General features: G+C 43.9%; 1 protein-coding gene across 2 annotated transcripts in view; it reads right to left on the reverse strand.

Annotated features, from left to right (window-relative positions):
- The window catches only part of alpk1 (alpha kinase 1), a 137,984-nt gene that overhangs the window by 61,404 nt on the left and 48,859 nt on the right, over window positions 1-27,721 (reverse strand). Inside the window, exons 2-3 of one of the 2 annotated variants that reach the window (XM_033018729.1) lie at window positions 20,609-20,775; window positions 9,193-9,347 (exon numbers count right to left, since the gene is read on the reverse strand). In XM_033018729.1, coding sequence (XP_032874620.1) covers window positions 9,193-9,347; window positions 20,609-20,717 — 264 coding nt within the window. In that variant the 5' untranslated portion in view covers window positions 20,718-20,775. Of the gene's footprint in view, window positions 1-9,192; window positions 9,348-20,608; window positions 20,776-27,721 lie in introns of those variants that run through there. The other variant, XM_033018737.1, reaches the window with a different exon arrangement.

Genomic DNA, 27,721 nt, shown 5'->3' on the forward strand with positions numbered 1-27,721 from the left:
CGTCTCTCCAAGATGTGATGACCTCTACTACTTGAGACTGCTTCTCCATCACGTAAAAGGGCCAGTACCCTTCAATTCATTGAAGACACTTGATGGAGGAATTCATCCTTCCTTCAAAGATTTCTGCAGAGAAAGAGGTTTGTTGCAGACTGAAGACCATTGGAAACAAACAATGGAAGATGCTGACAGGACAAGACTCCCCAGTGCAATGAGAGATGTGTTTGTTGATTTGCTGACGAAAACCGAGAACAACAATCCTCAACAATTATGGGATCGCTTCAAGAATTCGATATCTGAAGATTACCTTGAAAGGGAACGGAGAACGAGATCAATCAGTGATCCTAATACCATGATTGATGAAAGGCATCATGATCAGGCTCTGTTGTATATTCAGGACAAGATTGAGAATCACAACAAAACAATGGTTTCATTTGCCACAACCAAGAAATGCAAGGATGCACCTTGATGGTGACAATCCAGAATTACTACAGGAATTGCAATACAATAGAACTGAACAACTGGAATTTGTTGAGGAGAATGAGCCTCTGCTGAAGGCTGAGCAGAGAGCAGTATGGCCAGGTGTGCAACTGCTTGAAAAGGAAGCTTCCTTCAATGTTTTTCATTGATGCACCAGGAGGAATGGGAAAAAACATTTATCACCAATTTGAACCTCTCCAGAGTTAGAGGTGAAGGTGATGTTGCTATTGCTGTAGCATCCTCTGGGATAGCAGCTACATTAATGCCTGGTGGAAGAACTGCACATTCTCGATTCAAGACACCGATGCAAGTGACCAAGGATACATTCTGCAACGTCGACAATAACTCCGGCGGCAGGTTTGATGAGGCAAGTGAAACTTATTGTTTGGGATGAGTGCCCGATGATTAGTAAGGAGAGCTTCGAAGCGGTGGACAGAACTCCTCGAGATGTATGCGGCAACACTCAGCCTTTTAGTGGGATTCTTACCATTTGTTGTGGCGATTTTCTACAACTCTTTCCTGTAGTGAAAAGTGAAAATTATGCTGATGTTGAAAATTCCTGCATCAAGAAATCCTACTTGTGGACACTTTTCACCAAGTTTCAATTGGAGACAAATATGCGATTGAGAGAGGGAGAAGGCGACTATTCTCAATTTTTGTTGAAAGTTGGAGAAGACAGGATTTAAAAGAATGAAGACGATGAAATTGAAATGCCACAATACATGGTTTGAATCAGCAAGAACACTGCAGGATTGGATTGATTACATCTCTTCCGCATTTGTCAATCCTGCAGAATTATTCTCCGACAATTGTATCTTGGTTCCGCCCAACGATACCATGAGAAGCATCAATTCTACATGTATCAGATGCTTCCCTGGAATAATTTAGGAGTACTTTTCTTTCAATGCTATCACTGAGGGAACTAATGCGACTCACTTCCCAACAGAATTACTCGATTCACTCGAGATCTCTGGATTACCACCACACAAATTGTAGTTGAAAAAAGGATCTTCATTCATGTTAATGAGAAACTTGGAACCCCCAAGACTATGCAATGGAACAAGGATGATTGTGGAAGAGCTGTACAATCATCTGATCGATGCAAGAATCAAGCATTTATACAAGATTCTTTGTGATATCCAGTCTGATGATATTTGTTATATAAATGCTGGGTTACCACTGCAGCATCTTGGGCGATATCACTGCCTGCTAGTTCAATGGAACAGGGCTGCCTTGCAATTATTTCCCAGCTCCAAAAGGTGTCACTGATGTGGTTGGGTGTAGAGCGATAGAAGGTGGTTGAATTAAAGAATGTAACTTGGAGAGTTTGCGAAATGAGGCTATACGCAAATTAGGGGAACAGCGCGTCATATTTCGCTTGGGAAACTTACTACTCAGCGGTATGAACATTGAGTTCTATCATTTCAAGTAACTCTTGCGTTCCCTCCCCACCACTCTTTTCTCACCCTCCCCCACCCTAGTTGTCCTACCAGTTTCACCGTTCGCATCCTGGTATCCCTCTCATTAGCACATCTTTCTTAGCCAACAACAGGCCACCCTTCGTTCTTTCAGTCTGAAGAAGGGTTCCGACCCGAAACATCACCTATTCCTTTTCTCCAGAGATGCTGCCTGACCTGCTGAGTTACTCCGGGATTTTGTGTCTATTTTTGCTGAATAAAGGGCCTGTCCCACTTACGCAATTTTTTCGGTGACTACCGGCGACTGTCACAGTCGTAGCAGGTTGCCGATAAAACGGCGACTGGACCCCCTCTACGACAATGTCTACGTCATCCTACCACCTAGTCGATGTCAAGCTACGGCAATCTACCAACATCCGGCGACTCAATCATCGCGACTTAGGACGTCCACCAATGACCACACCTATGACAACCTACCACCATAAAGGCGACAACCTACGACAACTAAAGTCAACCTACGTCCACCCCCAACAAGCTACGACAAGCAACGACCCTATCGGCGACAACTGAAGACAATTCAGTCGCCGGTACACAAAAAAGATGGAGAAACTCAGCGGGTGCAGCAGCATCTATGGAGCGAATGAAATAGGCAACGTTTCGGGCCGAAACCCTTTTTCAGACCCTTCAACGTTTCGGGCCGAAACCCTTTTTCAGACCCTTCAACGTTTCGGCCCCAAACGTTGCCTATTTCCTTCGTTCCATAGATGCTGCTGCACCCGCTGAGTTTCTCCAGCTTTTTTGTGTACCTTCAATTTTCCAGCATCTGCAGTTCCTTCTTAAACAATTCAGTCGCCGGTTGACGTAGGTTGATGTAGGTAGTCGCCAATGGAATTCACTGGTCAGCACCTGGCGACAACCGATGTCACCTGTCATCATCCTGGCGACAACCTATGACAGCCTACAACAGCACCTACGACAGGAGAAGACAGGCAACGTCAAGCCCACTGTCGCTGAAAGGTTTTTAACATTTCAAAATCCAGCGGCGCCAAGAGAAAAGTTACGACACTTGAGGAGCCAACTCACGATAATACAGGTGTCATCCCGCGATCATGTGGCGACAGCCTATTTTCCGGCTGTCACCAAAAAAATCGCCTAAGTGGGACAGGCCCTTAATACTTATTTTTTGGCCAGTTCCATGATTGCACACACCCTCTGTAGAAGTCTGGGAATTATATTAATTTCAACATGCGAATAAGGAACTCTTTCATTATAAAAGCCATCAGAGAAAAACTCGAGAACCAGTCTCAATCCTTCCATTTCTCCAGACCTTAGATCTCATCTTGTAATAATTGTTTTATTTCGGATCATCTTAATATTTTTTTATAATATAAGAAAAGTTACAAACTTCCAAGATTTCTAATAACCGATTTAGAACAGTGCAGTCCCCTTATCCGGTATCTGTACACTGTGGACGACTTACTTGTAATCATGTATAGCCTTTCCGCTGACTGGATAGCATGCAACATCAAAGTTTTCACTGTACCTGTGACAACTGTATACATTCACATGTTCACTGTACACGTGACAATAAACGAACTAAAGTAAACACATGAACACATCCTTCGGCCCACAGTGTCTGTGCCGACTATGATGCCAAAATATACTTTTGTGCTTAAACATGCTCCAATATCCTTCCAATGGTGGCGCCAGCATTGGCTGCCCCGCCAACAGTCTGTCTGTCCCATCCTCCTTTGTTGTTTGTTTGTATGTGTTAAACGTATGTTTTTAGTGTTCTTTAGCTTGTTTTATGTGGGGGATGGGGGGGGGGGGGGGGTTGCGGGAAACTTTTTCCAATCTCTTACCACGACAGAGATACGATATTTTTCCGTATCGTATCACCTAACAAGGAGGAGTTGGCGGCCTTTGCTGGAGACCGACTTCGAGAGCTCCACCGCTGGAGACTGCGGACTTAACATCACGGATCTCGTGATCTCTGTCGGGGATCGCTTTTGGGGCTCCAACCGCGGGAGCCTGCGGACTTTAACTCGTGGAGCTTGTGGTCGCTGGTTAGAGACTGACTTCGGGAGCTCCAAGCCGCAGGAACTTCGACCGCCCCAACTCAGGAGCTTTGATCGCCCTGACGCAGGAGCATCAATCGCCCCGATGCGGTGGCTTCGACTGCCCCGACCGCGGGAGAATAAAAGAGGAAGTTGTTTGGACATTATTGCCTTCCATCAGTGAGGAATGTGGGGAATCCGCTGCGGTGGATGTTAATGTTAACTTTTATGTCGTTGTTTTTATAGTATGGCTGTATGGTAATTCGAATTTCACTGTACCTTAATTGGTACACGTGACAATAAATTGACCTTGAAACCTTGAAACATTCATATGCTAATCTAAAAGTCCCTTAGACACCACTGTTGTATCTGCTTTAATCACCCTCCCGGAAGCACATTCCTGGGACCGACTACCCTTTGATAAAAACGTGCCCAGTGCAACTGCTTAAAACCTTCCCACTCTGACCTTAAAGCTCAGTCTTCTAGTATTTGTTATTTCCACCCTGGGAAAAATGTTCTGACTACCTACCCTAATCTGAGGAAGGACATTCTTGCCAAAGAGGGAGTACAGAGAAGGTTCACCAGACTGATTCCTGGGATGTCAGGACTTTCATATGAAGAAAGACTGGATAAACTCGGCTTGTACTCGCTAGAATTTAGAAGATTGAGGAGGGATCTTATAGAAACTTACAAAATTCTTAAGGGGTTGGACAGGCTAGATGCAGGAAGATTGTTCCCGATGTTGGGGAGGTCCAGAACATGGGGTCACAGTTTAAGGAAAAGGGGGAAATCTTTTAGGACCGAGATGAGAAAAACATTTTTCACACAGAAAGTGGTGAATCTGTGGAATTCTCTACCACAGAAGGTAGTTGAGGCCAGTTCATTGACTATATTTAAGAGGGTGTTAGTGTGGCCCTTGTGGCTAAAGGTATCAGGTGGTATGGAGAGAAGGCAGGTAGAGGATACTGAGTTGGATGATCAGCCATGATCATATTGAATGGCGGTGCAGGCTCGAAGGGCCGAATGGCCTACTTCTGCACCTATTTTCTATGTTTACCCCATCTATTCCTCTCATCGTCTGCTGCAGTCTACTGAAGAGTGAGAGAATCTGCAGAGAAATCCAAACTTTCATGTCCAATAACGTGAGTGACTGGACTGAAGTTTTTTTTTGTCATTTTATGTACAAACTGCACAGCCAGGGAAAAGAATCCAATCTAAACCATTTGCACCGTACCAACATGTGTGGCCACTGATCATTGGGAAAGGGTCATTTCAAAAATGAAAAAGGAAGGACATTTTTGCAGCTGATTGGAGTGAATCGCAGTCAAACCTGAGAATAATATTGCTTGAGGAATATGTAAACAATCTATGTAATCAATAAGTAAACAATAAGTTGCTTGAGAAATAAACATTAGCTACCTTCATCATTAAGCGATTCCTGATCCATACAAGTAAAAGGACGTTATAAAGCCAATTTTTCAATGCTAATTCTTTGCTTTTCCATCACAGTGGGGAATGTGAGGTCGTTGGAAAAACAAGATGGCCGTGCTGCCTGCACTGGTGAGGACTCGGAGTGAGTGCCGTGAGTGCAGTGATCTCGGTGTTTGTGGGGATATTGCTCCATGAGGATATCCAGGAGTCTAGTGCGAGTGTGGACGGCTCTCTGACTGTTCGGGTGGACAGGGACTGCGGGGAGAGTGACACCGGTCGGTACAACTCTTGTCACATCACGGTGAAGGAGCGCGTGTGTGGCCACGGACATTGAACTGATGGCTGTGGATCTCCGCTTATGCTGTGTGCCCTGGGGGTTCTCACACGCCGCTGCGGTGGCTGTTTAAGTCTATGTTTAATATTTATGTAGTGATGTATCTTGTTGCTTTTTTTTGTATGACTGTATGGCAAATCAAATATCACTGTACCTTAGTACACGTGACAATCAAGAACCATTGAACCATATTTACATTCCGGGAGCGGTGAAGCTCCTCCTCTGGTGTTAACAGAAGCAAACGGATGTGTTATAGAGAGATACAGCACGGAAACAGACCCATCAACCACTCGTTTATATTAATCCCACATTCCCATCACCCCCCAAATTCTACCACTCATCTACACATGGGAGGGGGGCGGGGAGGAATTCATAGCGGCCACAACCTAACCAATCCCATGCCCTTGAGGTATCGGAAGAAATGAGAAAAATCCATAAGAAATTCGTGCATCTACATAGACAGCACCTAAGGGCAGGATTGAACCAGGGTGTCAAGGGTTATGGGGAGAAGGCAGGAAAATGAGATTGGGAGGCAGAGATCAGCCATGATTGAAAGGCGGAGTGGACTTGATGGGCCGAATGGCCTAATTCTACTCCTATAACTTGTGAGCTTGTATTGCATGCTGTGTGGCAGCAGTCCATTCACAATGTCAGGCCATATGGGAGAATACATGAATATTTAATGAAGAGTGTGGTGGCACAAGAATTGGCTGGAGAAGAGAGTCCATTTTAATCCTAGTCAGACCCCCAGAAGACTGAAAAGTTATTTAAAAAAGATGCTAGAAAATCTAAAAGGAAAGCAAAAGTTGATAGTTTGGAAACAAGGAACTGCAAATGCTGGTTTACAAAAAATGACACAAAGTGCTGGAGTAATTCAGAGTGTCAGGCAGCGCCTCTGGAGAACATGGGTAGATGAGGTTTCGGGTCTGGAGCTTTCTAGACATTTCATAGAAACATAGAAACATAGAAATTAGGTGCAGGAGTGGGCCATTCGGCCCTTCGAGCCTGCACCGCCATTCAATATGATCATGGCTGATCATCCAACTCAGTATCCCATACCTGCCTTCTCTCCATACCCTCTGATCCCTTTAGCCACAAGGGCCACATCTAACTCCCTCTTAAATATAGCCAATGAACTGGCCTCGACTACCCTCTGTGGCAGAGAGTTCCAGAGATTCACCATTCTCTGTGTGAAAAAAGTTCTTCTCATCTCGGTTTTAAAGGATTTCCCCCTTATCCTTAAGGTGTGACCCCTTGTCCTGGACTTCCCCAACATCGGGAGCAATCTTCCTGCATCTAGCCTGTCCAACCCCTTAAGAATTTTATAAGTTTCTATAAGTTTCTATAAGATCCACTCTCAATCTCCTAAATTCTAGAGAGTATAAACCAAGTCTATCCAGTCTTTCTTCATAAGACAGTCCTGACATCCCAGGAATCAATTTCGGATTATCAATGCACAGAGTTAATATTTCAGATCAATGAATGGTCTATCATTCCATGCACCAAAATGTCAGAAAACAAGCCACTATTAAGTTGCTGAGAAGAAGGGGAGGGGGGTGGGTGGAGAGAACAACTAAAATGTCAGTGATAAGTATAAAAAACAACAGGAAAACTGGTTGACATAGATGGTGTTCGTGCTGGCAGAGAGAACTTGGTGAAGTCTTGTTAAATGGAGGTGATCTGCCTGAAGAAGGCGTGAATAGAGAGAGAAGACAGAGAACGGAGGGGAGAGAGAGAAAAGAAACACGGGTCTCACCATTTTTCAAATGGACGGTTTCTTTGATGTTTGGATGATCACATTCAATGGAGGAAAATTTGCTGGAAACACCATTACTGATTTTACACCGCCCTTACTTGTTGGTTACAACAAAGTCAATAATAGTAATATTGAGCAGACCGTAAAACCACTGTGTGTCACCTTCCCAATGAGCAAGATAAAAATTCCACGCATGCTTTTTCTTTGTCCGAATATAAACGGTTCAGTATTAAAAGGTAAAAGAAATATCACCCACAATTTAGTACCTGTGAACAATCAACATACATTTGATTATTGAAAATTATGCAGCTTAACAACAAGTTAATAGGATTATTTAAAAGAGAGATAATTCTTTGAACTCTGTAGAAAATTTCTAACTTTACTAATGATGATTCTCCCAAAAGATGTCCACAAAATGCAAATCAAGTGCCCAGTGCTTTCTTAATAAAACAATTGGTATCTCTGAATCTAAATAATATCACAGGGCAAAGTGCCACACTTTCTACCGCTTTTTGCAGGTTGGACATTCTTTCTTTCCACCACTTTCTCATTCAGAAGTGCACAATAGCAGAGGAATATAAATTACCAGCGGTGATTAAATAATAGTTCAAAGCCGATCGCAAGGTCTGTGCTGTTTACAAAGTATTTTTTAAGCAGCATGATGAAACATTTCAAGAAGAGACATTAACCTATGGGCTCGTATCAGTGAATGGTGCGAACTGGCATGTGGTTGGATTTTAGGCCTGAATAGTGTGTGACCCCATGATTTTCTTTGTTCAGCAATGGCAGCTGCGGTTATCAACAGATGTTTCAGCAATAAATAATTGGTATCATCTCAGAAAAGAGCCGTCTACCTGGGGAGAAGGCATAATACAAAAAACACGGGGTCGCTATTACTGCTGCATTAATCTCTCATATACACAGGTTTCTTGGGGAGTTTACTGCAGGTGTTTCTTCTGTGAGAAAGCCTTCTGATGCAGGCAAACTCTCTAAAGTTATAAAGCTTTTGTGTGGGATAACGAAGGTCAGGGGGAGCTATAAATTCCTGTCTTGGAGGAACAAAAACAGCTTTACTACTTTTATAGACAACCTCCTCCCCTAGTCCCTCCAAAAACAAAACATGCACAAAACATGACAGGAGTTAAAACACTCCAACATGTTTAGTGGAAAATTAAACTCAATGTGAACATAAAGAGAGAATATCTGTCTGCAGCTTTACAATAAAGTGTGAAATGAAATGAACACGGGTCATATTTTCTTGGAGGGGAAGCAATTTTAACTTAACGGTCATTAGTACAGAACTAACATGAAAACTTTGAATTGAATTCCTCAGACAGAATGGACTGTTTTTGTTTTGTTTGTTTCAAAAACTAGGGGTGGAGGGGGGGGGGGGGGGTGGGGTTGAGAGAAGCTCCATCTTTTATAATGATCCACACACTACAGCTTTCAAAATGCTTCGAATATTGGCTCATCTCCGTTGATGTGAGAGAGGTCACGTTTACTTGGCTAACAGGATGCGTTTGGTTTTCATACAGTGCTGCAAGAAAATAACAAAATAACAACTGCAAACATCACCCCCTCGTAGAAGATCTTGGAAGCAGTTGTGTGCACATGATAATGGTGCGCAGTTTAAGTGCGAAACTATTTTGGCTTTCACTTATGCATTTTTTTTTAATAAAAGGAAATGCTTTTTTTGAGAAACAGGTGCATTATTCATACCAACAGATCGGGCAGCTTCTCGCTGATGATATCTTTCAGGTTTGTTTTGTCTTCTGCGCATACTTCTTGTTTGTATTGCCATCGCTCTGGTACAAAGGGCCACTTCATTTCCTTTGCCTGTTTCAGCAGGGTCCTCAGATCAGCAGAGAGTGAAGCTAGGAAGGTCAGAGATCGTGTAAGGAAATCTCAGAGAAATAAAAGACACCTCAATTGCGAATGCTAAGATATGGCATCTGAAGTTGTGAAAGCACGTCCACTTGAGAGTAACTACAAGCTGCTCAATTCTTACAAAAGACTCGTAATGACGGTATGTCTGTCACTGGGCGCTTTTCTCTACCATGCCCTGCAGGTAAACAAACTCAATCAGCTCTTAAAAATGTTTTTAAAGGAAGTAAATCCTTTCAATGACACTCTATGCATGAAGAACCATAGCAGGAATGGAATGAGATGGTCATCAAAACACTTAGTAATGCACACTGTAGCAAAGTGCCTGCAATTTGTTTTAAGCACAATTTTCTGGGGCCATTTTGTGAGCTCTGCTTAGCCGATGACTCTACTGAAAAAAGGGGCATTGGTCCCTGAAGTTCCATGGCCTTTTCCCTGATCTCCTATTGGAGTTATGAAGGAGATTGAAAAAAAAAGGCTTTTTACAGCTTTTGATTTTCTTTTGGATGTCAGTCAAACTTCAGAAACTATACCCTACAAGTTAAAGTATATAAATTAGTGCTTGAAATAAAATTTTATCTCATGCCTAAAGTTAATCCACCCACAATAACACCCACCTACCTATTCATTTGCTTTTTTTCTTCAATCCTCGTGCTAATGAATAAAGATGGCTTAAACAAACTAAATTCTAAGTGATCGCAAGATAAGCTTCTTTCCTTTTTTTTAAAGAAAAAAAAAACTTTGAGTCACTGAATGACTTCTATAGCTTTGGATGTAAACTTAAGAAGATGGGGTAAGAAAGCCACAAGGCTGATCCCTCCTGTCAGAGAACTGTTCTGAAGAGTGTTTGCGGAAATTGGGCTTTTTTCAATCTTTGACAGAAATGACAGAGAGGAGACTGCATAGATATAGAAAGCCAATAAATTACGGCTATTAAATCTGACATAATACATGGAGCTATGTTTTAGCAGCAGAACAGGGAGACAAACATTCAAACTGGTTGAAGACAAATGAATACCAAGCATTAAAAATGTTTCTTATGCACAAAAGCATCCAGCATATTGATATCATCATGAAGAAGACACATCGGTGTGTCTATTTTCTAAGAACTTTAAAAGGATTCAGCATGTCTGGAGTATTGCGTACAGTTTTGGTCTCCTAATCTGAGGAAGGACATTCTTGCCAGAGAGGGAGTACAGAGAAGGTTCACCAGACTGATTCCTGGGATGGCAGGACTTTCATATGAAGAAAGGCTGGATAGACTCGGCTTGTACTCGCTAGAATTTAGAAGATTGAGGGGGGATCTTATAGAAACCTACAAAATTCTTAAGGCGTTGGACAGGCTAGATGCAGGAATCCTGCTCCCGATGTTGGGGAAGTCCAGAACAAGGGGTCACAGTTTAAGGATAAAGGGGAAATCTTTTAGGACTGAGATGAGAAAAACATTTTTTACCCAGAGAGTGGTGAATCTCTGGAATTCTCTGCCACAGAAGGTAGTTGAGGCCAGTTCATTGGCTACATTTAAGAGGGAGTTAGATGTGGCCCTTGTGTCTAAAGGGATCAGGGGGTATGGAGAGAAGGCAGGTACAGGATATTGAGTTGGATAATCAGCCATGATCATATTGAATGGCGGTGCAGGCTTGAAGGGCCGAATGGCCTACTCCTGCACCTATTTTCTATGTTTCTATGTTTCTATGTCTGAATACTCTCACAAACTTCTACAGATGCGCTGCAGAAAGTATCCTAACTAGTTGCATCATGACCTGAGGCATGGAGCACAAAAGTCAAGAATATTTAAATGTCATACGTATCAGGAACAGAGCAATGAAATAATTACTTGCTTCATAACCAGGTATCCAAACCGTAATAGGAAAACCCAAAGTATGTAGTGCAACAAATAGAAGGCCATGGTTGATCGTTGCTGATGTGGGGTTAGGGTGGTTCAAGAGCCTGGAGGTTGCAGAGAGCGGTAGACCTAACCCATTCCATCATGGGCATCGCTCTGCTCACCATCCAAAGCATCTACTGCCTGACGAAGGCTGCATCTATCACCAAATATTCCCTTCATCATGCCGTCTTCTCCCTGCTCTCATTGACCACGAGGTACAGAGGTCTGAAGTCCCACACTTCCAAGTTCAGGAACAGCTACATTCCTATAATCAACAGGTTCCTGAACTGACCAGTACAAATTAAATTAAATTAAATGTATTTATTTATATAGCACATTTTTAGTCAACTTGCATTGACCCCAAAGTGCTTCACATAATTACATCCACACACACAGGCAAAGGTGGGTGAAGTGTCTTGCCCAAGGACACACACAGGCAAAGGTGGGTGAAGTGTCTTGCCCAAGGACACAACGACAGTATGCCCCAAGCGGGATTCGAACCAGCTACCTTCCGGTTGCCAGCCGAACACTTAGCCCATTGTGCCATCTGTCGTCTAATCGTCTAACAAGCCTAATTCTGCCTTGAGAGCAGAACACCATCTTTTGCACCACCATGGACTAGTTTTCTAATTGTTTTTTGACTCTCTTCTTCTTCTAACTCTCGAGTAGTCTGTATAATGTATGTGTAATGTATATAAAATTTGTGTTTTTTTTGTGTTGTCTGGGACTATATGCTTGTGATTTTGCTGCCAGCAAGATTTTCTTTGTACCAGTACCTCCCTGTACTTATGCATATGACAATGATATCAGTCTGAAGAAGAGGTTCGGCCCGAAACGTTGCCTATTTCCTTCACTCCATAGATGCTGCTGCACCCGCTGAGTTTCTCCAGCATTTTTGTGTACCTGACAATGTACTCAACTTGACTTGATTTTAATTTTTATATCTAGACAATAATGGGCAATTTAAAGGCAATTACCCTATTTACAGTATTTTATGACTCGTCTTTCCCAGTAGAATGTCAATATGTTATCTGTTACAACGTGACCTTGTTCTTCATCCAACAACCAATGTTATAAGTTACCCCTGATGAGTGTGACATCTCGTTTGAATGTAGATAGCTTTCTGCAGTTTAATGGATTGGTGATGACTAGTGGACACAAATTAAAACAATGGAAAGGTAAAGGTCGACTGTATATTTTGTTAGGTACACAAAAATGCTGGAGAAACTCAGCGGGTGCAGCAGCATCTATGGAGCGAAGGAGATAGGCAACATTTCGGGCCGAAACCCTTCTTCAGACTGATAGGGGGTGGGGGGGGGGGCGGGGAGAAGAAAGGAAAACTTACAAAATTCTTAAGTGGTTGGACAGGCTAGATGCAGGAAGATTGTTCCCGATGTTGGGGAAGTCCAGGACAAGGGGTCACAGCTTAAGGATAAGGGGGAAATCCTTTAAAACAGAGATGAGAAAAACTTTTTTCACACAGAGAGTGGTGAATCTCTGGAACTCTCTGCCACAGAGGGTAGTTGAGGCCAGTTCATTGGCTATATTTAAGAGGGAGTTAGATGTGGCCCTTGTGGCTAAGGGGATCAGAGGGTATGGAGAGAAGGCAGGTACGGGATACTGGATGATCAGCCATGATCATATTGAATGGCGGTGCAGGCTCGAAGGGCCGAATGGCCTACTCCTGCATCTAATTTCTACGTTTCTATGTTTCTATGAAAAAGTTAGTCTTCTTTCAGCAGACAGAAATGAGCCTGTGGAATAGATATTTATTTGATATGGTGGGTAATTAGTTTCTGCACACCTTTGTGGAACCAATCCCTGATTAGTACAGAGTTGGCATCATATAGAAGGAGTAATCGGTTCATGGTGAATGCATAATGAAGTATTGACTGTGCGTTATACTCTCAGGAAATTCCATTATCTTCAAAATTTCATGAGAGAAACAGCGTGCTATCAGTATATCGTATGTTTAGAGTAAGCAAATAAAGATGAATTTCTCTCCCTTAATGCCCTTTTAACATTAATTCAATGAGAGTTTCTGGGTTGGCCTGGGTCAGGCCCTTAAATCCTAAAGAAATTTCAATCTGGGCTTCCTTTTACCCACCCTGTTTTCTACCCTGATCCAGAGGGGGTCCCCTGATACCCCTGGAAACATTACAGCAACAGACCACTACAACCTCATAATCATCAGAATCATAATCATACTTTATTAGCCAAGTATGTTTTGCAACATACGAGGAATTTCATTTCAACTTACATGGAATTTCACGGGCATGCACATTTATTAATATGTGCAGAAATCGGGAGTTGGATATTCACATGTGGGTCTGCAGAATGGATGAGCTAGAATAAGATGAATAACCCTTCCCATTTTATCGATCTTTTGCTATCAGATGACAAGCCCAAACATAAGTTAGGTAACCATCTTGGTACAACAGAACAGAACTGGAGGAACATCCGGCATCTAAGCATAAACGTACAATAATCCTCCAGCAAACTAAAAAGGAACAGCAATTATAGTATTTTAACAGGAGGGAAAAACATGACAATATAGTAACTACATTGCTATTACATATTTCTGAGTTTCTCCATTGTTCTCCATGGTGTTGATAAAAAAAACAATTGTGGCTAAGATTGTTAGAACTGTTATATCCCACTCATTAAGAATGAATATATTCAGAAATCTACCCGATTTAACTTCCAGAGAGAGATAGAAAATGTAACTCCAAAGGAGAGATTGGACAAATTCTGGGCGTGTACATCAGGAAATTATGGGTGTTCTGGTTATAAACTTCTATGTATTAAAACTAACAACTAAACATTCAGGATAAAGATGCTTGTGGTTTCCCAGTTTGGTCTCCGACTACACTTGCAAATTCTTAAAATGCACCCCTTATTTTAATTAAAAGGTAGACACAAAAAGCTGGAGTAACACAGCGGGACAGGCAGCATCTCTGGAGGGAAGGAATGGGTCACGTAGCGGGTTGAGACCCTTCTTCAGACTGGTCTCGACCAGAAACGTCACCCAATCCTTCTCACCAGAGATGCCGCCTGTCCCGCTGAGTTACTCCAGCATTTTGTGTCGATCTTCGGTTGAAACCAGCAACTGCAGTTCCTTCCTGCACCTTATTTTAATTAGGTTGTTGGCTCACCCCAATGGCCGGAGGGCAAGGCTACAGAGATCCTTATCCCACTTTCATTTTGGAAGACTGCACCATATCATTGGTGATTATTGGAGGCTCTTATACTCCTCTAACTGGAACATAATCGATTACGTTCTCTAGAAGATACAATCTAGAGGGTGAAAAAAATGGCCCATCCAGATGAGAAAGTTGAAGCGGCCCCAGCTAAGAGAGTAATAGGATTCCAATGTTTCAGGGAGGCCTTCATTAAGAAACAATATTATATTTGTATGTTGTGATTAACTACCTGCACCTCAGGTCACAGTGAGATTGATAGCAATGTCATGAGTATTCACAATGTCACAGTGAAATATCAGCAAACACATTGCCATCCATCCTCTCCTGATGCCGTTAATTGGCGCCCTCTCTAATTTCAGTTAAAGCTGCGCTTTAAAAAATATAACAAATGTCAATTTCAAATGCTTCATTTCTGTATGGAGCGGTGCCGTTTCTGCGCATTTAAAACAACATTTAAATGTGGTCTGAATGCTTTGCTATTAATAGCGTCATCGTGTAACATCGGCAGAACCATGCCAGTGAAATAAGATTGGAAAATATTGTTTTATACATTCTTTTTGTACTATCCAGCTTTCTCCCTGATAGCTGGGAGTACTACAGTCTATTTGTCATTATCTAGGCTGGTTCATAAATGATGGCCCTGAACCTGAAGTTTGGCCAAATCCGTAGAGATTGGCAATGTGCAAAACTGCGATTGAACACAGACAGGATTGTCCATATGTTGACATGATTTACAAGTCTGAAGGGGATTATTAATCAGAACAGCATCACATTATAGCTTAGCCATTCTTTGTCATCATCTAGTTAACTCCTGCTTTTATACTGGAAGCCACTGCTGAGTAGGTTGGTAGATTTGTTGTCACGGTTTGATCCTGACTGAGGGTGCTGTTTATGTGGAGTTTGCACATTCTCTCCGTGACCTCATAAGTTTTTTCCTGAGTTCTCTGTTTCTTCCCACATCCCAAAGATGTGCGTGTTTGTAGATTGATCAGCCTGGGTAAAAGTTGCCCCTTATGCGTACAGGCAGTGGATGCGAAAGCAGGATAACACCTACAGTAACTAGAGTGCAGGAAAGAACTGCAGGAGCTGGTTTAAATCGAAGGTAGACGCAAAAAACTGGAGTAACTCAGCGGGACAGGCAGCATCTCTGGAGAGAGGGAATGGGTGATGTTTCGGGTCGAGACCCTTCTTCAGACTGAACAAGTGATCGATGGTCAGTGTGGACTGAGTGGGCTGAAGGGCCTGTTTCCAAACTGTGTCCGTAAAATTAAAACTGAAAAAACTAAAATGCATATTAACTCTTTTTATTCTAATCCTAATGAACCGTGTTACTTATAGATTTGACTTTTCTAGTGCACTCTCTCTGGGTTCCTGCATCCTATCTTCCATGATCTTGAGATCATTTAAATTCTACTGCATGTGCCTTAACCTGCACATCAACCCATCATAGAAACATAGAAACATAGAAATTAGGTGCAGGAGTAGGCCATTCGGCCCATCGAGCCTGCACCGCCATTCAATATGATCATGGCTGATCATCCAACTCAGTATCCTGTACCTGCCTTCTCTCCATACCCTCTGATCCCCTTAGCCACAAGGGCCACATCTAACTCCCTCTTAAATATAGCCAATGAACTGGCCTCGACTACCCTCTGTGGCAGAGAGTTCCAGAGATTCACCACTCTCTGTGTGAAAAAAGTTCTTCTCATCTCAGTTTTAAAGGATTTCCCCCTTATCCTTAAGCTGTGACCCCTTGTCCTGGACTTCCCCAACATCGGGAGCAATCTTCCTGCACCTAGCCTGTCCAACCCCTTAAGAATTTTGTAAGTTTCTATAAGATCCCCTCTCAATCTCCTAAATTCTAGAGAGTATAAACCAAGTCTATCCAGTCTTTCTTCATAAGACAGTCCTGACATCCAAGGGATCAGTCTGGTGAACCTTCTCTGCACTCCCTCTATGGCAATAATGTCCTTCCTCAGATTTGGAGACCAAAACTGTACGCAATACTCCAGGTGTGGTCTCACCAAGACCCTGTACAACTGCAGTAGAACCTCCCTGCTTCTATACTCAAATCCTTTTGCTATGAAAGCTAACATACCATTCGCTTTCTTCACTGCCTGCTGCACCTGCATGCCCACTTTCAATGACTGGTGTACCATGACACCCAGGTCTCGCTGCATCTCCCCTTTTCCTAGTCGGCCACCATTTAGATAATAGTCTGCTTTCCTGTTTTTGCCACCAAAATGGATAACCTCACATTTATCCACATCATCCTCTTTGACCTTCATTTAACTCATCGTGATTTTAATACACTCATTCTCTTTCCAAATTCCTCCATTTGAGAAGTTTAGTAGGCTGGGAGTCTACTCCTTCGAGCGCAGGAGGATGAGGGGTGATCTTATGGAGGTGTGTTAAATCATGAGAGGAATGGATTGGATAGATGCACTGAGTCTCTTGTCCAGAGTAGGTGAATCGAGGACCAGAGGACCTACGCTTAAGGTGAACGGGAAAATATTTAATAGGAATCTGAGGGGTAACTTTTACACACAAAGGGTGGTTGGTGAATGGAACAAGCTGCCAGAGGAGGTAGTTGAGGCTGGGACTATCACAATGTTTAAGAAACATTTAGACAGGTACGTGGATTGGACAGGTTTGGAGGGATATGGACCAAGCACAAGCAGGTGGGACTAGTGTGGGTGGGACATGTTGTCCGGTGTGGGCAAGTTGGGGTGAAGGGCTGTTCCCACACTGTATCACTCTACGACTCTATGCCGTCATGATGTTCCCTATCCTTATCTCTTACCTTGAGCGGCACAGGAAGTGGAGCTGCTGCCTGACTATCTTTACTTTAGTCTTTACTTTAGAGATACAGCATGGAAACAGGACCTTTGGCCCATAGAGTCCGCGCCGACCAACGACCACCTCGTACAGATTCAGATTCAGATTCAAACTTTATTGTCATTGTGCTGTGTACAGTACAGAGACAACAAAATACAGTTAGCATCTCCCTAGAAGAGCGAACATAGAATATGAGCAATAAATAAATATATTTACGTACATAGTCATAGTGGTGCAATTTTTTTTTTCCTGGTGGAAAGAGTGTCCAGGGGGGAGGTGGGGGGGGTGATTGGCAGTCACCGAGGTACAGTGTTAATGTAACAGCCGCAGGGAAGAAGCTGTTCCTGGACCTGCTGGTCCGGCAACGGAGAGACCTGTAGCGCCTCCCGGATAGTAGGAGGATAAACAGACTGTGGTTGGGGTGAGAGCAGTCCTTGGCGATGCTGAGCGCCCTTCGCAGACAACGCTTGCTTTGGACAGACTCAATGAAGGGGAGCGAGGAACCGGTGATGCGTTGGGCAATTTTCACCACCCTCTGCAGTGCTTTCCGGTCGGAGACAGAGCAGTTGCCATACCATACTGTGATACAGTTGGTAAGGATGCTCTCGATGGTGCAGCGGTAGAAGTTCACCAGAATCTGAGGAGACAGATGGACCTTCTTCAGTCTCCTCAGGAAGAAGAGACGCTGGTGAGCCTTCTTGACCAGAATTGAGGTATTGTGGATCCAGGAGAGGTCATCGGAGATGTTGATCCCCAGGAACCTGAAGCTGGAAACACGTTCCACCTCCGTCCCGTTAATGTGGATGGGGGTGTGCGTGCCGCCCCTAGACTTTCTGAAGTCTACAAGGAGCTCCTTGGTCTTCTTGGAGTTAAGGGCCAGGTTGTTGTCAGCGCACCATGCTGCTAGGAGCTGGACCTCCTCCCTATAGGCCGACTCATCGTTGTTGCTGATGAGGCGAATCACCGTTGTAGCATCTGCATACTTGATGATGGTGTTAGTACCATGTACAGGTGTGCAGTCGTAGGTGAAGAGGGAGTAGAGGAGGGGGCTCAGCACACAGCCCTGTGGAACGCCCTGTGTTCAGGGTGAGGGTTGAAGAGGTGTGCTTGTCTAACCTAACAGACTGGTGTCTGTTGGTTAGAAAGTCCAGTATCCAGTTGCAGAGGGAGGGGTCGATGCCCAGGTCACCGAGTTTGGTGATCAGTTTAGAGGGTATAATGGTGTTGTATGCTGAGCTGCAATCGATGAACAGCATTCTTACGTAAGTGTCTCTGTTGTCGAGGTGGGAGAGGGCGGAGTGAAGTGCCGTTGAGATGGCATCCTCCGTACACTACCACTATCCTACACACTGGGGACAATTTACAATTTACAGAAGGCAATTAGCCTACAAACATGCACGTCTTTGGAATGTGGGAGGAAACCGGAGCACTGGTTCATACGTTCTTATTGAGAACGTACAAACTCCGTACAAGCAGCACCCGTTGTCAGGATCTCTATCAAGTAACTCTATCACTGCGCCACGGTGCTGCCCTTTTGAATCAATCTGCCTCAGGTTGAGACACAAAACGATACAGCACTGTATTGGGTGACTGAGTCCATGCTGGCCATCAACCACCAAGTTGCACTATTCCTACTTTAATTTGTAGGTTGTTGAGCTATTTTACTTGCTAAGTTCTTAACTCTGAAATCCCCCTGCTACCGTCTGCTCTTCCTTACGATACTGTTTATAGGCTGCCTTTTTCACTCGACTGAGTCAACTTCCCTAATACCTCCATATGTTCCTTGGGTATCACATTTTATCTAAGAGCATGGCTTGGGGTGTTTTGCTTACATTGAAAGCTAATATAAATGGAAGGTGCCGCCGTTGGAACTTGCCACACAATGAACTGCATAGCGTGGTGTTACCCAACACATACTCTGATATTGAGGACATCCTACGATTGTTCCCATTGTTTACACTTTTCTCATCGACAATTTTTCCAAGAGCTAACCACAGATTTTGTTGAGTGCTGGGGTGATGGGAAGTATGTGCAGTTTACAAAGAATACGCACAACTGCTCATTGACCTTCGATGGATTATGTTACAGAAGCACCAGGAACTATTTGCAAGGTTGTTAAAACAAGTGGTTTGTAACTTCTGCCATGTTTGTGCGTGGACCTGCATTTCAAGACTATGTGCATGACCGATTTATATTTTTAAATTCAATGACTTGGATTCCAGTCTCTTCCCTCGGCATGTTTTAATACACAGGCATTATAAGACAGGATTGTTCAATTCTGTATGATGTGAATATTTAAATCCAGTCTGCCTTGTATTTCAAGTGGGAAGAAACGGGCAGCGAGAAAAAGCTGGAACGTGGTGGTCGCACTTCGTACCAAATTGAGACTTTTCACCAAATGAAGCTGCTTCTGTCAAGGCTGAAGTCAGGAAATCACACTGTTTACACTGTTAACCCCTTCAACCCTGACTGAAAATCCAATTACTCACACAGCCTCCACACTAGGTGCACTATCTTCACCAACACAGCTGGGATTTGTGGAAAGGTGTGATGAATGCATACAGTTGATGGCCCACTGCCATTTGCTGAATGATTGGGTCTTTTGCAAAGCAGATGAGCCTGAGAAACGGCTCCATGAAAGGTTTTCTCGAACCCCCCTTCCTCAGTCATATTAATAGGCAGCATGGCTAGTGCAGTGTGTGAAAGCTTTTGTTTCCTTTAGGTTGGTAAATACAAAATGTATTGCAATTTGACATGTTATTAAATAGACACATTGTAAATCTAATGATTTTAGAAAGCAGTTTGGAAGTAAGCGAGCATACACGTGCTTGCAAAAACCAGAACCGATAGGGTATATGCTGTTTAACACTAGGACTTATGATAGTGCACTCAGAGCTCATCTTGGCAAAGGTTTGCCGACTGTTCTATTGCAGTAGCCACTCACTCCTTGTGTTTACTGGAGCTTAAAATGAGAACTGACAGCAATTCACAATAACAAAAATGTGCTTCCTTCCCTTCTCTGTGCTTAATCCCATTCATACCCTACAAATCCTGTGTAGGAAAGAACCGCAGATGCTGGTTTCAACCGAAGATAGACACAAACAGCTGGAGTAACTCAGCGGGACAGGCAGCAACTCTGGAGAGGAGGAATGGGTGACGTTTCGGGTCGAGACCCTTCTTCAGACTTTTATAATACTTACTTCTCAGCACTTCTCTGTCAGAAAAACTGTAGGGCAGAAAGTGGAGCTTCATGTCTGTGTGGTGGGGGGAGGGGGGGGGGGGGGGGGGGGGGCTGTTTGCTCGGCCTCTCTGAGACTCTCACCTTCACACTGCCAGTACTTTGTCTTCTCTTCTTCTGACGGTTCCGGTGGGGGTGCATTGAGGGCCTGCTTGCACTCCTGTAGAAGTGCCACCACCTCTTGGTTATTCATGACCACTCACTCGCCCGACCATGAATCGAACTTCCCTGGGTGTGGAGTGATCAATTACCTATGGGAGGACACAAAAGCCAAATAAAAGATCCTTCAGGCGAATTACCTGGTGAACAAAAGGGGAGAAATGATTAACTAAACCGTCGTCAATTATCGGTGGGTCTCAAGCCGGGCAAGATAATGCTCCAGTTACATCAAAATACACGCCAGGCTCCGCACACATTATCTGTCAGCTTCTAAACTCCTGACTGGGCTTGGTGCTGGGACATTGACAGCTGCGGCACTCTTTTCTCACATACTTATAGACACATTGCACACACTTCCCAGCACCTACATGACTGCTTTTTAAAAGAAAAAGATGTATTCAATGATTGACACTCCAGGGCAGAGTGGACATCCATCAAACAGGGCCATTTGTTCCAGCCTCGTACACAGTACTTCAAATGGACGCCGGGCTGTTTGTCTCAGCTGCTGGTGTTCTGAAATGTGCAGATATCCGCATTCCGACGTGCACCTGCCACCTTCTTTAAAGGACTCGGCTTTGACTTAGTTTTACCTCTGGTGCATCTTCCCCCTAACCATGAAAGGCTCAAAGGGAAGGCCAGAAAATCACTGATTCATACAACTCAGAAGCAGACTAGTTAAACAATTTTTTGTTTTTCTTTCAGGATTAAACTTAATTTTAAAATTAGGCTGGTACAGGGGCACATCTGGTAGAGTGCAGACTCTCAGCACCAGACAGTGGTTCGATCCTGACCTCCATTGCTGCCTGGGTGGCATTTGCACGTTCTCCTTGTGACCACGTGGGTTTCCTTTGGGTGCTCCAGGTCACATGTTATACAGGTGAGTAGAATTAGGGCATTCGGCCCATCAAGTCTACTCCACCATTCAATCATGGCTGATCTCTGCCTCAGAATCCCATTCTCCTGCCTACTCCCCATAACCTCTGACACCCGTTCTAATCAAGAAGTTGTCTATCTCTGCCTTAAAAATATCCACTGACTTGGCCTCCACAGCCTTCTGTGCCAATGAATTCCACAAATGAGTTCCACAATTAAACCTCCTTTCTAAAAGAGCACCCTTTAATTCTGAGGCTATGGTCTCTGGTCCTAGACTCTCCCACCATCCTTTCCACATCCACTCTATCTATGCCTTTCACTATCCTGTGTTTCAATGAGGTCCCCCCTCAACCTTCTAAACTCCAGTGAGTAGAGGACCAGTTCTTCCCCCCACACCCCAAAGATGTGCAGGTTTGTAGGTTAATTTGCCTCTGTCAAAAAAAGGCCCAAAGTGCAGGGAGTGGATGAGAAAGTAGGATATTATTGAACTAGTGTGAATGGATGATCGATGGTCAGCATGGTTCAGTGGGCTGAAGGGCCTGTTTCCATTCTGCATCTCCAAACTAAACTAAATCTTTATTCAGAATAAAAAGTATACAAAACAAAAACAATGCAAAATATCTTAATGCATTCATGGTACACAATAATACATTCAACATTGCCAGTCTTATACCCAGTGGTGTTAGCACCTTATGCAAAATACCCCTGCCACCGGGGATGATATCCTTTCCCTTGTTTGCGGGAGGTCACCACGCACTCAGCCCTTCAATATCCAGCAGCAGATGGACCCCAGACTGTAGTGCTCCCTCAGAGGCAGATTATTGCAAGAATGATCCCAGGAATGAGTAGGTTAAGCTATATTGAGCGTTTGTCGGCACTGGGCTTGTACACATTGAAGTTTAGAAGAATGAGTAGGGATCCTCATTGAAACGTACAGAATAGTGAAAGGCTTGGATAGAGTGGATGTGGAGAGGATGTTTCCACTAGTGGGAGAGTCTAGGACGAGAGATCATAGCCTCAGAATTGAAGGACTTTCTTTTAGGAATGAGATGAGGAGAAATTTTGTTCGTCAGAGGGTGGTGAATCTGTGGAATTCTTTGCCACAGAAGCCTATGGAGGCCAAGTCAGTGGATTTTTAAGGCAGAGTTATAGATTCTTGATCAGTACAGGTTTCAGGCGTTGTGGGGAGAAGGCAGGAGAATGGGGTTAGGAAGGAGAGATAGATCAGCCATGATTGAATGGCACAGTAGACTTGATGGGCCGAATGGTCTAATTCTACTCCTCTCACTTATGACCTTATGACTATTCAGCCCTGCATTTAGCATTGAACTCCCTCTCTGGCCCACCACCCCAACCTTAAACATCCCATACGCTGTCTGTTTTTCAGTCTACAAATAAGGGTGCTGTCAAATTTCAACACACATAAGTACAAGGAAGCAGCTCAAAACAAATACAATAATTAAAACAAAACGAGAAGTCATATTTCATTCAACTCTTGCCAGCATCTCAAAGTGCCTCTCCGTCACTTTTTCCTCACTGTGGAGGCAAATGAAAGGAATTGCCATTCTTGGCTGAATTTGCTGCTGTTGGTTCAGAAAGGGTTTTTATATCCAGGACTCCGGGAGAACTCTCATGATCATCATTGAATATTCTCCTGAATTTAGTTTTACAACCAGTCATGGTGACACAGATTCCTCCCATTTTGGACAAGTGGTGCCACCCTTTTTATGGAAGCAGAGGCAAGCTCCACTGTCCCAGGACTGTTTTGTGCCTGATAGGTAGCTGTCAGTGAGTGGCCCGTCCCAGTACATTGGAGACAGTAAGGACCACCTGATTTCATATCTCCCGATGGGAATGTAAATGGGCAAGGAGCATGCTTGCCTGAAACAAGTGGGCAGCTGGGTACAAGATCTTCCTTTCGGCCACAAATTTCAGAACCTGTTCCAACCATTTGCGAAGAACAGCCTGACCAGAGGTCCTTGTCAAAGTGCTCTAAAAAGACAAGAACTCGTTTTGAAGGGATTTTTTCCATGGCGCTGTTGGGAAGAGGAATGCTTCTCCTGGCACCACAATAAGGCTGATGTCCAGTGTCAGTTGCTGGGTGTCTGCCAATGGACTTCAAGATGTCTGGGGAAAGCAGCCAAAACAATCAAGGACCATTCTCACCTCAATCATCCCCTCTTCTCCCCTCTCCTGTTGGTCATAAGATACAAATGCTTGAAACCTTGGGACCACCTGATTCAGGACCAGCAATTTCCCCGCTGTTATTTGACTACTAAACAATTCTCCGATAAACGTGGGTGTAGTCATGATCTTCCAAAGTACCTCAGCAGGGACCTTGAGCTTTTTCTTAGTTCAATGCTAGCATTTATACCAAGAGGGCACGTATGCAAAAACAGGGATGTAATGCTGAGTCTCTATTAGGTGTTGATCAGGCTGCATTTGGAATATTGCGAGCAATTTTGGGCACCATATCTGAGGAAGGATGTGCTGGCTCTGGAGAGGGTCCAGAGGAGGTTTACAAGAATGATCCCAGGAATGAGTAATTAACTAACTTATGATGAGCATTTGTCGGCACTGGGCCTGTACTCGTACCAGAGTTTAGAAAAATGAGGATGGACTTCATTGAAACATACAGAATATTGAAAGGCATGGACAGAGTGGATGTGGAGAGGATGTTTCAACTAGTGGGAGAGTCTAGGACCAAAGGTCACAGCCACAGAATTTAAGCACGTTCTTTTAGGAAGGAGATGAGAAGACATTTCTTTATTCAGGGGGTGGTGAATCTGTGGAATTCTTTGTCACAGAAGGCTGTAGAGGCCAAGGCAGTGGATATTTTTAAGGCATAGATTTTTGATCTTTTTGATAATGCTAAGGATGCAGGAAGAGCGAAGGCAGGTGACTGGGAGAAAGGGGAGTAACCGTGGAGTGCAGGAGACCCAGTGGCTGTGCCAAATGAAAACAGGTACACTCTTTTGGGAGCTGACGGGGCAGGCGACACTTCCAGTACAAGCGGCGGACAGGTCAGTGACTCCAATCCTAGCGATGAGACTCGACTGGCGAGACCAACGTCGGGTAGAGCTATAGTGGTGAGTGACTCCATTGTCCGAGGTGCGGACTGGAGATTCTGTGGCCGCAGACAAGAATCAAGAACGGTCTGTTGCCTCCCAGGTGCCAGGGTTCAAGATATCACAAACCGACTTCAGAACATCGTCGAGAGGGAGGTTGAACAGCCAGAAGTAGTTGTGCACGTGGGCACAAACAACGTCGGGAAGAAGAGGAAAGAGGTTCTGCAATGCGAGTTTAGCAGGAGGAAGAAGACTGAAAAGCAGTGCTTCTAGGGTGGTTATCTCTGGATTGCTTCCAGTACCTCGTGCTAAAGAGGGCAGGACCAGGGACAATAGACAAAATAGATGCAGGAGTAGGCCATTCGGCCCTTCGAGCCAGCACCGCCATTCAATGTGATCATGACTGATCATCCGCAATGAATACCCCGTTCCTGCCTTCTCTCCATATCCCTTAATTCCGCTATTTTTAAGAGGTCTATCTAACTCTTTCTTGAAAGCATCCTGCCTCCACCGCCCTCTGAGGCAGAGAATTCCATACACTCACAACTCTCTGTGTGAAAAAGTTTTTCCTCATCTCAGTTCAAAATGGCTTACCATTTATTCTTAAACTATGGCCTCTGGTTCTGGACTCCCCCAACATTGGGAACATGTTTCTAGCGTGTCCAAACACTTAATAATTTTAAATGTTTCAATAAGATCCCCTCTCATCCTTCAAAATTCCAGAGTACACAAGCCTAGCCGCTCCAATTTATCAACATATGACAGTCCCGCCATCCCGGGAATTAACTTCGTGAACCTACGCTGTACTCCCTCAATAGCAAGAATGTCCTTCCTCAAGTTTGGAGACCAAAACTGCACACAATACTCCAGGTGTGGTCTCACTAGGGCTCTGTACAACTGCAGGAGGACCTAGTTGCTCCTATGCTCAACTCCTCGTGTTATGAACGCCAACATACCATTTGCTTTCTTTACTGCCTGCTGTACCTGCATGCTTACTTTCAGTGACTGATGAACAAGGACCCCCAGATCCCGTTGTACTTCCCCTTTTCCCAACTTGACGCCATTTAGATAATAATCTGCCTTCCTGTTTTTGCCACCAAAGTGGATAACCCTACATTTATCCACATTAAATTGCATCTGCCATGCATCTGCCCACTCACCCAACCTGTCCAAGTCACCCTGGATCCTCATAGCATCACAGGGAGATAGGGGATCTGAATGAGTGGCTGAGGGGCTGGTGCAGGAAACAAGGATTTAGATTTATAGACCACTGGGATCTCTTCTGGGGTAGGAGTGACCTGTACAAAAGGGGCGGGTTACACCCTAGCTGGAGGAGGACTGACATTCTAGCAGGCAGGGTTGCTAGGGCTACACGTGTGGGTTTAAACTAAATAGTGGGGGGAGGGGTTGACAAATTGAGTATAAAGGGAGTTAAAGGGAAGTGAGTACAGGAAAAGTTACAAAAGACTCCCGAATTAATGGGAAGGAAAGTTTGAGAAGGTATAAGTGAGTAAGGTCAGGGCCAATAGTAACCGGTGTGAGAGGGGAGGTGAATACCGAAGTTAAAATGTTGTATATGAATGCGCGAAGTATAAGAAATAAAGTGGACGAGCTTGAGGCTCAGTTAGAAATTAGCAAGTATGATGTTGTGGGAATTACAGAGACATGGCTGCAAGAGGGCCAGGGCTGGGAGCTGAATATTCAAGGGTATACCTCCTATCGAAAAAACAGACAGGTGGGCGGAGGGGGTGGGGTAGCTCTGTTGGTGAGGAATGAAATTCAGGCCCTTGCAAGGGGTGACATTGAAACAGGAGATGTGGAGTCAGTATGGATAGAACTGAGGAATTGTAAGGGTAAAAATACCCTAATGGGACTTATCTACAGGCCCCCAAACAGTAGTCTGAATAAAGGGTGCAAGTTGAATCTGAAGTTAAAATTGGCATGTAGCAAAGGTAATGCTACGATTGTTTTGGGAGATTTCAACATGCAGGTAGACTGGGAAATTCAGGTTGGTACTGGGCCCCAAGAAAGGGAGTTTGTGGAGTGCCTCCGTGATGGATTCTTAGAGCAGCTTGTACTGGAGCCCACCAGGGAGAAGGCAATTCTGGATTTAGTGTTGTGTAATGAACCTGATTTGATAAGGGAACAGGAGGTAAAGGAGCCATTAGGAGGTAGTGACCATAATATGATTTAATCTACAATTTGAGAGGGAGAAGGGAAAATCAGAAGTGTCAGTAGTACAATTGAACAAAGGTGACTATGGAGCCATGAAGGAGGAGCTGGCCAGTTGATGGAAAGATACCATAGCAGGGATGACATTGGAAAAACAATGGCAGGTATTTCTGGGAATAATTCAGAAGGTGCAGGATCAGTTCATTCCAAAGAGGAAGAAAGATTCCAAGGGGAGTAAGAGGCGACCGTGGCTGACAAGGGAAGTCAGGGGCAGTATAAAAATAAAAGAGAAGAAGTATAACATAGCAAAGATGAGTGGGAATCCAGAGGAATGGGAATTTTTTTAAAAAGCAGCAGAAGATAACTAAAAAGGCAATATGGGGAGAAAAGATGAGGTACGAAGGTAAGCTAGCCAAGAATATAAAGGGGGATAGATAGTAAAAGCTTCTTTAGGTGTGTGAAAAGGAAAAAATGAGTTAAGGCCAAAGTTGGACCCTTGAAGACTGAAACAGGTGAATTTATTATTTGCAACAAGGAAATGGCAGACGAGTTGAACAGGTACTTTGGATCCGTCTTCACTAAGGAGGACTCAATCAATCTCCCTGATGTACTAGTATTCCAAGAAATGCAACATTCTTTTAAAATTCTTTTTAAATACTTATTTATTATTTATACTAATAAGTGTACATATGTGTCAATGGTTGTCGTGTTTGTATCTTTTAACCGGAGGAGATGCAATGGAATTTTGTTGCACAGTATTATGCAATGACAATAAACGTATTCATTCATTCATTCATTCATTCATGTACCAGAGGAGCTAGGGTGGAGGAACTGAAGGAAATTCACATTAGGCAGGAAATGGTATTGGGTAGACTGATGAGACTGAAGGCTGATAAATCCCCAGGGCCTGATGGTCTGCATCCCA

The sequence above is a fragment of the Amblyraja radiata genome, chromosome 1, assembly GCF_010909765.2.
Source record: "Amblyraja radiata isolate CabotCenter1 chromosome 1, sAmbRad1.1.pri, whole genome shotgun sequence".
Classification (NCBI taxonomy): Eukaryota; Metazoa; Chordata; class Chondrichthyes; order Rajiformes; family Rajidae; genus Amblyraja; species Amblyraja radiata.